At 36.0% G+C, this 14,625-nt stretch overlaps 1 protein-coding gene across 1 annotated transcript in view; it reads right to left on the bottom strand.

The window, feature by feature from the left end:
* DSG1 (desmoglein 1) overlaps nucleotides 1–13,985 on the bottom strand; it is a 35,404-nt gene extending 21,419 nt beyond the window's left edge. The window contains exons 1-5 of the mRNA XM_004742876.3: nucleotides 13,024–13,985; nucleotides 3,958–3,993; nucleotides 3,558–3,689; nucleotides 1,932–2,087; nucleotides 203–347 (exon numbers count right to left, since the gene is read on the bottom strand). Of these exons, the coding sequence (XP_004742933.1) occupies nucleotides 203–347; nucleotides 1,932–2,087; nucleotides 3,558–3,689; nucleotides 3,958–3,993; nucleotides 13,024–13,068 (514 nt within the window). The 5' untranslated portion in view covers nucleotides 13,069–13,985. The remainder of the gene's footprint in view (nucleotides 1–202; nucleotides 348–1,931; nucleotides 2,088–3,557; nucleotides 3,690–3,957; nucleotides 3,994–13,023) is intronic.
* Between the last annotated feature and the right edge of the window lie 640 nt (nucleotides 13,986–14,625).

Below are 14,625 nucleotides of genomic sequence, written 5' to 3'. Positions count from 1 at the left end.
GACAATCTTCACTAGTGTGTTAGGCAGTTAATTTTCTCAAGTGATTGAGAACTGAAGACTTCTCATGCCATTTTGCTCTGGATGCTTTTCTATATTTAATCTCTTACATTCATGATGAAGTGGTACCTTCTTAGTTTGTCCTCCCTTTGCTTGGCTAAGAGTGATCTGGAATTAAGTATACTTAATAAGATGGATTACTTACTTGCATTAGAATTTTCTTCTATTTGTCCTACAAAAGTAGACATAGAAAATACTGGAGGGTTGTCATTTATATCCAAAACTCTGACTCTGAGCTCAAGAGGCCTCTCTAAATCTTGACCCAGTGAATTCAGAGCCCGGCAATAGATCTAAGACAGAAGACAAGAATAATTATTTGGTGCAACAGATATTTAAGTTCTTACTTTGTTTGGACACTATGCTAGGCACTGTGGGTAACCAAAAAAAGTAAGACATATTATTTTCTACTACCACGTAGATATAAGCAGCACTTAAAATCAATAAGGGGAGGCAAACACAAATTCAAGATACTATTTGAGAAAAAGCAACATGATAAGTTATTTAAAAGAAGAATAGAAATACTATGACATCATAGGATATTGGATGATTGAGAAAGATCCTGAAAGAGAATTTCAGTAAGTGGAACTGGTATTTAGAAAGATATTCCAAGTAAAGGGATTTATGTGAGGAAAGAAGCAGAGTAGTGAAAATACATTTTTTGAAATTGGGAGTAAGGACTATTGACTTTGAGGATCGGGTAAAGGAGAGTCACACGGGGGCTTCAAAGAAAGGTAGTTTTCACAAGCTACATAGGAGACTATGCGGGTGTTCTTATTGTTGTTATTATTATTTATATGTGAGGTGTACCTAAGTATCATGTATGCTACTTTACCTGTGTGCTATATTCATATAAAAATTCAAGAAAAGCTAATAGGTTGGCATGCTGACCTCGAGAGTTAGTGGGTAAACATTGTGAGAGATAAGGCAGGAATATAGATTTGGAATAGAAGACTAAGGAATTAAAGTAGCTTAGGCAGTATAGCTGAAAACACACGCACCCATTACTATTTGAACATCTTTGGGGCTATGGATGGATGGGGTTTTAATTGAAGAACATACAAGATCAAGGAAGGTTTTCTGTATGTCCTTTTTATTCTAAGTATTAACAAGTGTCGACTATGATGATAAACAGAAATGGAAGCAGGCAAGGAGCAAGCAGAAAAGAGATGATAAAATTGATCAAATAAGGTTCTTGAAGAAACAGGTAATTATAGAATAATGGATCCTCTTGGGGGTAAGCTGTGGAAAAAAAGCAGAAAGTTAATCCTGTTTTTGGATTTAAGGCAGAGCATTTCTGAAGGAGGGGAGAGAAAATTGTGGGAGTGTGTGATGAAGTCCTCAGAATTTCTAACGAAGCTGGTCATCATGTCAGCGGCTTAAAGTGGAAAGGAGGTTGAGTGTTTGGAGTTTTGTCACAGCTACTGTCAAGAACAGAAGTATGATTCAGCTAAGGATGGTTTAGAGTATTCCCGAAGCACCTTCTGAGCTCAGGTGAGCTGCAGCAATGTGGATTTATAATAAAGTATGTTTACTTGAAGAGGCTCCCTTGGTAGCTCAAAAATCATCACTTGACATGAGAACCAATATTCTCTGCCAAATTAAAGAAAAAGAATGAAGAGTTAGGTCCTTGCCCTTCCAAACAGATATTCTAGCTTGCCACTAGGGACAGACCAGAGTCTCACATTTTTGCTGAGACATTCAGCAGGGCATTTCTCCTAATTTCTTTGTTTGTGTTGGTTCATGAGATGCTCGTGAATTGAGACAACCAAAAATAATATTGGGATTTCTGAGGTCAAATCAAATATGATCTGAGTTTAAGATACTCCCAAAATAATGGAAGCCTGAACACATATAAAGATGTGGAGCCCACTTACAATGAAAAACGGGGTGACCTCTCGATCAACTATGGATGTAATATTAATTTCACCAGTTTTTTGATTAATGACGAAGATTCCATAAGGTGGCTGATCAATTCCTACTCCGGAGATGCGGTATGTAACTTGCTGGTTTGCAGCACAATCTGAGTGAATCTGCAGAGAGGGCGCAGATAAAAGTATTACAGAGAGCAAATAAAAAGTGCTAGGTTTGATTAACAACAACTACCTTTCTCAAGAACTGTCGAATGTGAGTACCTGTTATCTTTTGGGAAATGCTGGAAATAGTTATTTCTCTAGTTACAACTCTAGCATATTCCATAACTAGCAAGTTAACAAAAGAAATTCAATTTCTATTTCTACCAAATAAGAAAAAAAATCACTTTAATAAATCCAAGACAATGCAGTCATCATTCATTCATTCATTTATTCATTCATTCAACATTTACAATTGATCGTATTATTTTCCTGCTCTAGTGCTAGCACTGGCGTTAGGGTAGGGAACTCTTCACCTAAACTCTTAAGGAGTTTACCAGTGTTGTCATTATGTAATTTTGATCCCTGACCCAAAGATTTTTTAAAAATGTAAAGTTTTAGAAGAAAATTTTAAGTAGATTTATGTTGGTGACTGACTACAGAGTCCTCTGACTCTGTGTTGAAGCCCTTAATTCTGAAAATAGGGAGGATGTATTATCAGAAAAGTAAGGAAATTGCCCCAAATAAGTGATTTATAGAAGCTGGGATTCTTTCTTCAAAATGAAATGTATAGGGACTCGAAGCAAATCTAACTCAGTTGTCTCTGTGTATCTGTCTGAATGTGTGTATATATTTGTATACGTAATCTGTGTGTGGGGATGTATTTGTGTGTGTGTGTTTGTACAAAGAAAGACAAAGGGAAATGGATGGAAAAGAGAGTAGGAAACAGGGTACATTGTGAATTTTTGTTTTAAAAAAAATTAATCTTGGATCACTGAAAAAAATTAAATTAGAAAAAATTAAATTTAAAAAAATTAAATAAAAAATAAAAGCCAGAAGTAGGAATTCAATTCTAATGGATCAAGGCATAAAGAATACAGATTAAAATAGTCTCTCTGAGTGAGCTGGCTGTTAAATTCATTATTTAAATCACTATATTTTTCTACCTAGAATTTGGGTTAATTATGATCATGTGTAGTTATTTTACCAATGAGTTGCATCAGTGTTTAACTGTTTACCCCAGGGCCCAAGTTTCTTTCTTTCTTTTTTTTTTTTTTTAAAGATTTTATTTATTTATTTGGCAGACAAAGATCACAAGTAGGCAGAGAGGCAGGCAGAGAGAGAAGGGGAAGCAGGCTCCCTGCTGAGCAGAGAGCCCGATGTGGGGCTCGATCCCAGGACCCTGGGATCATGACCTGAGCCGAAGGCAGAGGCTTAACCCACTGAGCCACCCAGGCACCCCCAGTGCCCAAGTTTCTTAATCTATCCTTTCAATAGCTTCATTTTTCATAATATGAGTGACTATACTTCTGTTTTGTGTCAGAACTTCCCAGTGAGTTGTATTCATAAAATATTTAAGAGACAGTTTTTTTCGATCTTTAATGCCATCCATTCTTATTTTTGATTTTATGCTTTGGTGTTGATACTTACTTTGGCAATTGGGTTCCTCTTCGAATTGTCTTCACCTTCACGACAGGCTGCAGCAAACTTGATCCATTCACGTTTTTGCCTCCTGATTGAATGCCACTTGATGGTGCCATTTTTGGTGTTGTAATCTCTTACCTTAAATGGGCATGATAAAGTAGTGGTATCTATTAACTTTTATTCATAATGCACATGTCACTGAAGGGTTTGGAGGAGAGGATAATTGTAATATCGGAAAGAGAAGATGTTTAATTGGGAAAATTGGTGATTTGATAATCTATTAATTTTAGCATAACATTATTTTTTTTTACTTATAAGGCTAAATTTTCTTTGGAAAATGTGTTGTTACCCCCAAACCATTTTTCCTCATTTTTAATTTGGAAAAGATAGATTTGCTGTGTATTACCTGGATTCGAAATTCACTGTTAACTTCCACCACCACCTATAAAAAACAAAATGATCACAACAGTTAATTTTATTAAGTACTTTATAATTCATGTTATCCAATCATTTAAAAAAAATCAAATAAATCTTGTGAGTCATTAGAATTATTTTATCAGTCCAGATAGCAGATGGACGTGGCTTCTCTCTTAAGTCTAATGATGATGCTGTGGATTCCTTTCCTTTTGTCTTTACTTTTCAGTTATGCCCTTCTTTTTAATTACTTTTATTTTTTAACCTCTTTTTCATTTTTCACCTATGAAGATACTTGTTATGATATGAACTAGGACACTTAACCTAGGGGGAGTGAGGAGGGAAAATTTAGGCTTTCTTAGGAAATCTTATGCCTATGGAGCTAGAGATAATTTGCTACTATTCAGTGATATTCAACAGTAAGTTATGATACTTAAACTTTTGACTCTAGTTTCAGGATCTGACTAGCCATAGATGGAAATAGGAAAAAACGTGTATCTGAAAAGTTTCAGAATATCTGCTCCTTCATATTCTAATTTTAAATGGGAGGTTTTCTAGTACTTTTGAAAATCTCAAGATGATAGATTTACTTTGAAATATGAGAATAGGGGCACTTGGGTGGCTCCATCATTAAACATCTGCCTTTGGCTCAGGTAACAATCCCACAGTCCTGGGATCAAGCCCACGTGGGGCTTCCTCTCTGTCGGGGAGCCTGCTTCTCCCTCTCCCACTCCCCCTGATTGTGTCCTCCCCCGTCAAATAAATAAAATGTTAAAAAAAAAAAAAGAAATATGAGAATGAAAGTTCTAAAATAAAAGCAAGTAATTTCCTCTGTAAAAATGAGTTCTTGCTTCATGTTTTATGCCATATATATCTATATCTATCTATCTATCTACATATATATATCCTTCTATAGTTCCATAGGAAGGAGAAGACATTGTAGGCATGTAGGGACAAATTAGTGGGTAAGCAACTTCTATTAGTCTCTTCTAACAATTTCTCTGCTCAACAAATGAGCTACTCAAGCAGAGCTTTGCCTTGTTTCAACTTGGCCTCAATCTTTACATATGATTTGTAGTGGAAGACCAGGATAATTTAAATAACTTTTCTCTATTTCTAAAAAGACAGACATATATATTAAGGTTAATATGTCGTGTACTTAAGACAGAGTAAAAGACTGATCTAAAAAATTGGGTCTAGATGTGAAGGTTAATTTGCACTTATTAAGTTTTAACTTGCACTTAGAGTCATTAAAGATAGTGTAAATCCTTAGTTTTTATTTCTCCCTAAATTTTCAATTTCTTTTTGAATTTTTTTCAGAATTCCCCTTATGAAAATTATCACAATTAGACTGCATCTGTATCACTGATAAAAGAAATTATATCTTGTATTTTAAGAATACTAGTAACAGTAATTTCAAAATATAGTGAGTTACTTTTTGTAGTTTCAATCTCACCATTAGATTAAAAATAAAATTTTGGTTTTCAAGTACATATTTTTCAAAAATTGTTATAATTGATAATTCAGGAAAATATGAATTTTTTGATTAATAAGAGTAGCATAAAGATATTTTTATAGGGATTATATACTCATGATATCCACTTAATGTTGATTATTATTATCACTGTTAATATTCACTGAATAATGACTAATTACTAGACAATGTGTTTAGAGAAATCCATGCATTCAGTCTTCACAAATACATGTGGTCAATACTATAATTTCATTATTTCCATTTTACAAATGAGGATATTGAGTTTGGAATACTAAATTATGGCTAAATATTACCCAATACAATTTAGCCTAAATTTGGGTTTATGGTATGGGTTTTACAATAAAATGAAAGATAGCCTATTCCAACTAAATTACTAAATAAAATATACTACAGAGAATTGACATTACACCTTTGGGAATTCAAAACATTCTGATTTTAATCTCATCTCATATTAGCCTTACAATTAAGAATGTTCATGTATAACAACAACAACAATATTAGTGATTTCAGGGGGAAAAGAAGTAAATGGTGCAAATGGTTTGGTCAAATGGTCACTGAAAATGTTGTTGTTGAGTCCCTCTTGGGTGCAGAATTAAGATGATGTTTCTTCGTGCTGCCTGTGAACTCATGAGCAGTTTATCCTCTCTCTCATTTGTGGGTGTGGAATGGGAATCTGGGGATACCTTCTTTGTCTATTTGGAAGCCATTTCTTCATAGCTACAGAGTTGTGTAGGCATCTCTTATCTGTCTTGCACTTCCTTTCCACACTGAAGTGTCAGAGCGTACTGTTTGTTTTGGAGAACTATGCCAGATGACTAATAAACCTTCCAACTTTATGAAGCTGGGTCATTCTTTTTCCCATGAGAGGCCATTTAGGCAGAAGACCAAGTCAGTTTCACCATAGTGTCAGGCTCCCGATTGAATTAGTAATTTAAAAACTGCCAAGTCTGCTTAAAATTATGTTGTGTTGGCATAGCCTTATTGTCGTTTGTTCAGAGTCTAGAATAAACAAAGTCACTCTCGGACTTTCAAAGGCAAAATAATGAGATAGAATGGGTATTTGATAGAGTCAGAAAGCTTTCAATGTACTTCCTAAGTTCTCAAGTCTTAGTTTTCTCATTTGTAAAATGATAGGGGTAAACCAAATTATATACAGTAACCTTTCCAATTCTAATACCAAATCCCTGTGTGCAGTAGGAAAGTATCAAAGTTACTTGATCATGAAAAAGGCATGATAAAATTGTGGGTCTAAAAGATCACTCTCACCACAGGTGGTGGAAAGAGGCAGGATCATAGGCCAGGAGTAGTGGAGTGTTCCACATCAAAACAGACCAGAGAACAGAAGCAGTGGCAGGGGTAACAGACCGGGAAAATCAAGGGAGAGATTGTACACAATTGAAACAAATGAGACTTGCGAACATGTAGGACATGGGAGTCAGGAGAAGGAAGGATCTTAAGTGATGGCAGTTTCAAACTAAGAGATGAGGAGCAAGGCAGAAGCAGAATTTAGCAGGTTAGAAAACAATGACTTTGCGGGGGCGCCTGGGTGGCTCAGTGGGTTAAGCCGCTGCCTTCGGCTCAGGTCATGATCTCAGGGTCCTGGGATTGAGTCCCACATCAGGCTCTCTGCTCGGCAGGGAGCCTGCTTCCTCCTCTCTCTCTGCCTGCTTCTCTGCCTACTTCTCTACCTACGTGTAATCTCTGTCTGTCAAATAAATAAATAAAATCTTAAAAAAAAAAAAAACAATGACTTTGAGATGCTACAGAAATGGTGAGGTGAAGGTGCTTAGCAATTTGAAATATGTCTCAACACGATGAACAATAGGTCAGTCCTCATACACATATTTGAGGGACACATCAGGTAAAACAGTTTCAATCATGGGAGAATTTGAAGACCCTAAAGTAGGGACTACAACAAAGAAAGAGCCATGTGGCTGAGCGTGAAACTAGGGCAATAGCTACATGGATAGACTAGGGAACAATGACAGAAACAAGCAATAAAGAAAAAGAGAAAAGAAGTGGCCAAAGAAATGGGAAGACAAGATAATGCAATATCACAGATGTCAAAGGAAGGGAGAACTGAAAGAGACATGAAATGTGAACAAGTGTCAGATGACATAAAATACTTGAGTAGAGTGAATCTCAAGGTTTCCTGTGGCCTTCAGAATTCTTTCAGTTCCATGGAACAAGTCCTTCCTGACCAAAAGGGATTGGGGAACAAAATGGAGGGGAAAAGACATAAAGATGACCACCTTTCCAAGAAAATCGATTATAAAAGGAAACAAAGATGGAATGATACAACGAGATCTGGCATCCAGGAAATATTCTGGGAGAGGTAGACATGGATTTTTGAAGTGAAGAAAGAAGGAAGTAGGAGATTTTGTTGGAAAAAGAGGTTCAAAAAGAAAGTACTTGGTGGAAGTGTAATAGAGAAAGCAGGAGGGGATAGGTAGAAAGAAAAGACCCTGAAGACAGAGGGTAAGGAAGAGAGGAAGGATGGAGATTTAAATCAATAGACTATGAGAGGTAGTTGAAGGACATCATCCAATTGATCTAGACCCTGTCTGTAGAGTAAGGATAAGGTTATTTTCTATCAATCAGGGAAGCAGTTTGGATTCCTAGATGAGTTGGAAATATGTACTATGGAGGCTTGTGATGGAGATTCACTTACAAATGAATACAGGCATTATTAGGCTGAGTATCTCATCTCTCTTGCCTACTGGGTGTGTCTTTCTGTGCCTCTGTTTCCTCAGCAGTTTATAAGACGAAAGCTCTTTCTAATTCAAAAATTCTTAAAAAGTAGTGGATATAATCCTTGAAGTGCATCCTCAGTGAGTCCTTTCTTCATTTCTATTTGAAGAGTCAATCCACATAAAGACTTAAAAAGCCACAGGACAAATTTGTATGCTATTTTCAATGATTCTCTAATTCTACTAATTTTTAGGCTTTTTTCCCCTTTGATACTGAGGTTTACATCTCTTTGAAAATAATAAAATGGTCTTGAAAGTAATAAATAATTTCAACAAGAGGTTTTTCCTCTTGTATATAGAATTGGGAAGTGGTTTTCCATAGCCACTTTCTGGTTGTTAAGCATCAAATGCTGATGTATTTGAATAATGTATTTTACATCACAAGAAAGAACTTGAGACACAGTCAAAATATAACAATTTGCTTCTTTTCAAAAACCTTCTCTTTTGTCTTTGTATTATGATAAAATTGGAGTTGACAATACTTCGTTAGGTTAATTTTTCTTTCTTGCTCATTGGCTTATTTATTTATTTGACAAAAATATGTACTGAATGTATATTATGTGGAATCAAGGCTGGATTAAAAGGCTTAACCCCTAAAAAATACTGTGGTACACCTTAGATGGCATGTAAAGTAAATGTAATAAAACACCATAAAAATAAGTGTTAAGGAAATTCAACCTGATTATTTCTATGTTAAATACTTTGATGGTTTTTTTGGAACGTGTAGGGGAAGAGAAATATAAACTCTCTCCAAATTGCCTTCTGATGTCCCTACTTTGTGTGATTAAACATCTATTGAGCAATCTTGCCCTGGTGCAAGGCACTACGAAGAATACAAAAGTGAATCAGATACAGAATCTGCCCTCAAATAACTTACAGTTCAAGTAGTTTTATGAGCAACCGGCAGCCATTAATTTGTGGAGATGTGGTTTTTCATTAGACAAGTGTAAAAGGCTGCACCCTATTCTCCTAGACCAATAGAGAATATAGATCATCAGCCAATGGCATTTAAACTACTTCGACCTGCCTAAGTCTTTAAAGGAATTTGCGTGGCAAGCATAACCAGCAAGAGTGGCGTGTCCCAGCACTCTGTAGGGCGTTCCCTCGTTGACAGAAGCATAATAAGTAACTGCAATGCCGAGCATGCTTTCTGCTTATTTGTTAGGCAATACCTGTTAGGACCTGGGGATACTCGGCACCAATGTCCTTAAAGAAGGTATAGTGGAGAGTTACCTGAAATTAAGTGCTCTGGGTATAGACAGGAGTGTTTTCTTTTCTACATCCATAATCTTTGTCAAATAGGTGAATCTTGTTCCTCGGGGAACAGCATTTCTCAGTGGTTTAGGTTTTTCTATTACCTAAGTCAGGCATCACAAAATCGTTTCCTCTAATTCAAACCAGTAAAATGATGGTAAATTTCTAGTCCCTGTTTTCACAAAGGTGCAAGAAGATGCTGATCTTAAATCTTCAGTGAAATAATAAAGCTTTTAAGAACACATGGAAATGGAAATGATTTTCCTTAAATACAAATTGTTAATTTTGCTGGAACAGGTGAACAGAAATATTTCCATTTTCTATGAAATAGTTTAGTGATGTACTATTACCTATAATATATATCCCTATAATATATGTGCAAGAAAGCATAGAGAATCCTCTCCTTTGCTTGTCTTCTGTTTGGTCTGTACTAGTTTTTAGTCCTTCTCTTGCTTTAAGCATCAATGAACACAATTATGGGAATTTAAGAAGTCTGGTTCAAGTAAATTGATGAACTATGTAATGAAGTATTTTTTTTTTCCTGTGTATTTTAGCCTGAATCCTGAGAAATACTTTGAAAACTCCTGCTTCTATCCTAAATTATTTCAGCTAAGTCAGATTGTGGAGCTAGTTTATCAGGTGGTAGAGGTTTTCTTTTGAAAGGAAATATTAACCATGAGAGGAGCAGAAGCTAAGCTGGTGTGATAAACTCTACAAACTGAATTATTCTTGGAAATCAGTAAAGACAAGTTTGCTTGTTCTCTGAGGATAAGCAGCAGAAGTCAGCCTTTATAGAAAAAGATACCTTGAGTCTGTATTGACTTGCATTGACTAATTGAATCTGACAAAGTTGCAAGTAATTTTCAGAAATCATTAGAACTATAACAATGCTACCACTTCTGTTTGCTTTCCTACAGTGGCCTGGCCAGATATTATTTCATTGTCATAACCATTCACAGAGATTTCCTGTGTATGGTACCTGGGTGACATTGTTCTCTGGTCTAGAATACATTCCCAATCCCTCCTCCCCAATACATGGAATTTCATGGAGAGAAAAAGAAAGAAAAATAAATGAGGAGTCAGTAACATTTCTTTGGCTTACAGTGTTATAACGGGTATAAGCTCTTGTCTCTCTAGGAGGCTGATCTAAATCATGGAATAGTTTTGTGGCCATCTTGTTTGTTTTAAGAGTGGATTCTCCATCTTTATTCTCCCTGATCTAACTCACTGCTCTGAACATGACCTGAAACTCTCAGGTACATTAAGGAGACTCCACAACATACATGTGAATAGTTGTCTGCTCAGCTCTTAAATGGATTTGCATTAAAGATATTACCAGTTTAAATGTCTTAAAGGTCTTTTAGTTGTCCAAGTATGCTCCCTAAGGTGCATACTTCTTCTCTGAGCAGAGAAGAAGAAAGACTTTACATAGATTTTTTTTTTTTTTTTTTTTTGTCAGAGCAAACATTCCTAGTGAGGCTAGCAGAAAGCTAAGTGGAAGGAGCTTGCTATAGTTGTAGCTAATTTTCAGGGAAAAATATATTTTTTTTAAGATTTTATTTATTTATTTGACAGCGATAGAGAGAGGATGACCATGAATGAGAGAGAAATAGACTCCTCATTGACCTGGGAGCCCATTGCAGGACTCAATCCTAGGACCCTGAGATGGACCCAAGCCAAGGGCAGATGCTTAACCAACTGAGCCACCCAGGCACTCCAGAAAAAAATATATTCTAAAACAAAAATAGATTGTATAACCCCAAAGGACATTTATCCAAATCATCTGGTAAAATCTGTACTAAAAATAAATGATGATTTTTCAGACCTTAGAAAGTAAAATGTTTTATAAAGAAAGTTACCATAATATGAAAAAGAAACATTTTAATTCACTACAGAGTAAGTTCTTTGAGAAATAATTTTCACCAGACAAGTGAAAAACTTGTAATTGATTCCAAAGTAAAATACGGCAACAAATAAAGGATCCACAAACAAAAAACCGAAACTATCCAAACTTAGACAATAAAGTACAAAAACCGAAACCTCTCTACAAAGAAGAAAGGTCATTGAGAATACATGATTTTGATAAAACAATATATTTTATGAAGAATGACTAGACAGTGATTATTTAAAGAAATTTCATCATATGTAATTAATTATAAATAATCATAAAATAAAGAAATAAGTTATTTTATACTTTTAATTAAAGCACATAAGTACCTCAATAAACTCTAATCAACCAAAGCTATAATAGGCTTTAATCAGATTTATATGAAATTAAAAATGAAAGTATTTGATTACCTTGCAATATACAGATGTTCCTATATTTAAATAACATAGTGTATAGTGCTTGTTAATCCCTGCCACACCCCAAATTATAATATTAACTGGTCCTAAAGATCCATTAAAAAGTCCATGATCTAGGGCTGGTCTTTGAAGGCAGCTTGGAACTAAAGCTACCAGCTTATTGATGTTTATTTGTAACAAATCCACTGGTATAACTTCTTTGAGTTAATAAACTGAATTAAAACTAACCAGCATACATTGACTCAAAGGTCTAACTTGTTAATTATAGAAACCCAACAATCCGGTTCAAAAATTAAGTAGGTAAAAACAAATACGAACCGCAGCACTAAATCCTGCCAAATTGGAGAGTGATTTACTCGGCACTTGCCTCTTGAGATTACATTAACCTGACTGTGAGAAAGACTATGATTTTAAAATCTCCAACCTCTGTGAAATTTGATGCAGCACCTTAGTGTTATCTTACTTATCTCTAAAAAGAGAAAATTAATAACGTGTAAGGGAGACAGTGATAAAGCATCGCATTACATTTGTCTAAACATCAAATATACAATTTTTCTATCACAGTCATTACTGACTTTCCAGTAGTAAGAACCTGCATCATAATAATTATACTTACTCCTTAATTATAGCTATTCCTTCACTTATTATATCATTTATAAATCTTCCATACTGCCATGTTTTTTGAGATTAAAAAAATGTTGTTTTAAATACAATCATAGTGTAGCTGTGTGGGCTTTTGATATTAGTGGTATGGATTCCAACCGATGAGATTGTTTGGCTCTTGGGGTCAGTTGCACGTTGCTCTGGTTTAAATGTATATGTATCCTATTTTGGGGTTTTAAAATTATAGTGAATCTGCCAGCAGAGATCCCCAAAGAATGGAAAAATGTTTAGGGTAAAGATCAGGACCACCCGTGATACTAGTTTAAGAGCCCATCTGCAAAAAAGAATTTGAACGACCAAACGCTAGTGAATGGTGATAAGACTTTCCCAAATTCGGTGTTTTCCCAGCATGACTTAGCACTGACTTCAATGTCAGAGATGTGATATGATGAGTTAACTCTGATGCATTAATATGCTCGAGTCTTCAATTAAAGAGAGAAACCCTATTTAAAAATCTAGTTCATAAAATCACCTTGTCATTAACATAAACTTTTAATGGGTTTAGGTTAGAAATAACACTAACACTTTCTAAAAAGTTCTCCCTTATTCACAGTGAGCGTGATTAGGAGGGTTTTGAACAGAATACACTTACCAGAAAAATTAACAGCACCGCGGCTCTGATAGAGTGCCAGTCCATTGCAGCTGGGTTCCTTACATCCAAGACCGAGGGAGTTTTGTTTGTTCTTCTCTGTTCTTTTTCTTTCCCCTGCTCAGGTGGTGTCTGATTAAAATAATTTCTCAGTAGATGTTCCTACATGCAGGCTTTGAGGTGTTTCTGCCTTCTCTGGGAGAAGAACTGAAGCTACGTATAACCAGTCTAGATCCCCACCCTAAAAACTTGGGCTGGTCTCCCTGAAATGCTTGACAAGATCATCATTGCTCCCAGGTAAAAGCTCAGGGACACACCCTTCTTCCAGCTGAAAGGCAGCTCTCTGTGGGGTTGGAAGATTCAGTCCTTTAATGAAGGTGTTCAATGTCAGGCGTTTAAAATGATCTGACGTGTGGAGAGTCAGTCGTACAGTTGAGAGGGGCTTTGCCACCTGTGCTCTATTTACAAGTTGTTAAGCTTCTTCTCTCTTAAAAAAGCAAATATCGTCTGGACGCTGATAATATTCAGAGGATTATCTGGTTCATACTCATAGCCAGACACTCAGGTCAAAATCAAAAATCATAAACTTTGCACTTAAGTGGATGTTATAAAATATTCAGTCGTTTTCTAAGCTGTCATCAAAGAAACAGAAAATCTTGCTCAGGTGAAGAGTGAGGATTTTTTTTTTTTAAGTATTCATTCAAGCAAGCAAAACTATGCTACTTACAATGATAAGGTCCCCTGCATAAGTCACAGTTCCTTTAAGTGGACAGCTTGAGTCCAGGGAAGCCTCTGCTTTTTCTCTGAGTATCTTCTCTCCCCAGTTATTTTTCTCTTTTTTAAGATTCTGCCCTTTTCAAATGTAGCAAAACAAAATTTAAAGTATCTCCAAGCCAGATTAAAAGTAAAAAATCAGAGCCACCAATTAAAATCTTGTTGATCATTGTACGAATGAAGATCAGCGTCTGAAATGCTAATGGGAACACAGAAAGCTGCTCTGCAGGTGAGGTGGGTGAAAAGTCAATGACGAGTCCCAAGCACAGAGCCAAGAATCTGGATAATCAGCCAATTAGAACATGGGCAATGCACTGGAGAAATGGCTGCCCACACACAAGCAAATGGGAGACTGAGCGCAGCCCTGAGATTTATGAAAAGAGTGACTCTCACAAGGCAGCATTGAAAGTGTTTGTGGGTAATCCTCTCTTCACCTGGCTACATCGAGTATAAATATTGTGAGTGGCGGGAAGTCTTGAAACAGAACAAGAGAGCCATCTGGTAAGATGTGGATTGTGGTCAGAAAGATGCTAATCACATCCCAGAAAGGGAAGATGTCTCGGAGAGTCAGAGGCTCTATGAAATGCTGTCATCTCACGACAGGTGTGTGGCAAAGAAGGTTACTCAACAGTAGTTGGAAATTTCATTCCCTTCCTCCTGGAGCTTAGAGAGAAGGAGCTATGATGCCCATATGTAGTTTCAGTGAATAAGAATGCTTATGATAAGAATTGGTTGATATGAATTAATGGCCTAAAAGGAGGTGCTTAGGTCAAATTCCTCTTAGTGGAGTAAGATAGAATATGAATATCGACCTATGACATAGTCTGAGTA

This window comes from Mustela putorius, unplaced genomic scaffold, assembly GCF_011764305.1.
Source record: "Mustela putorius furo isolate JIRA1106 unplaced genomic scaffold, ASM1176430v1.1 tig00003858_pilon_pilon_pilon, whole genome shotgun sequence".
Classification (NCBI taxonomy): Eukaryota; Metazoa; Chordata; class Mammalia; order Carnivora; family Mustelidae; genus Mustela; species Mustela putorius.
Note: the sequence above shows the minus strand (reverse complement) of the source record. Positions and strands in the feature narration are given on the sequence as shown.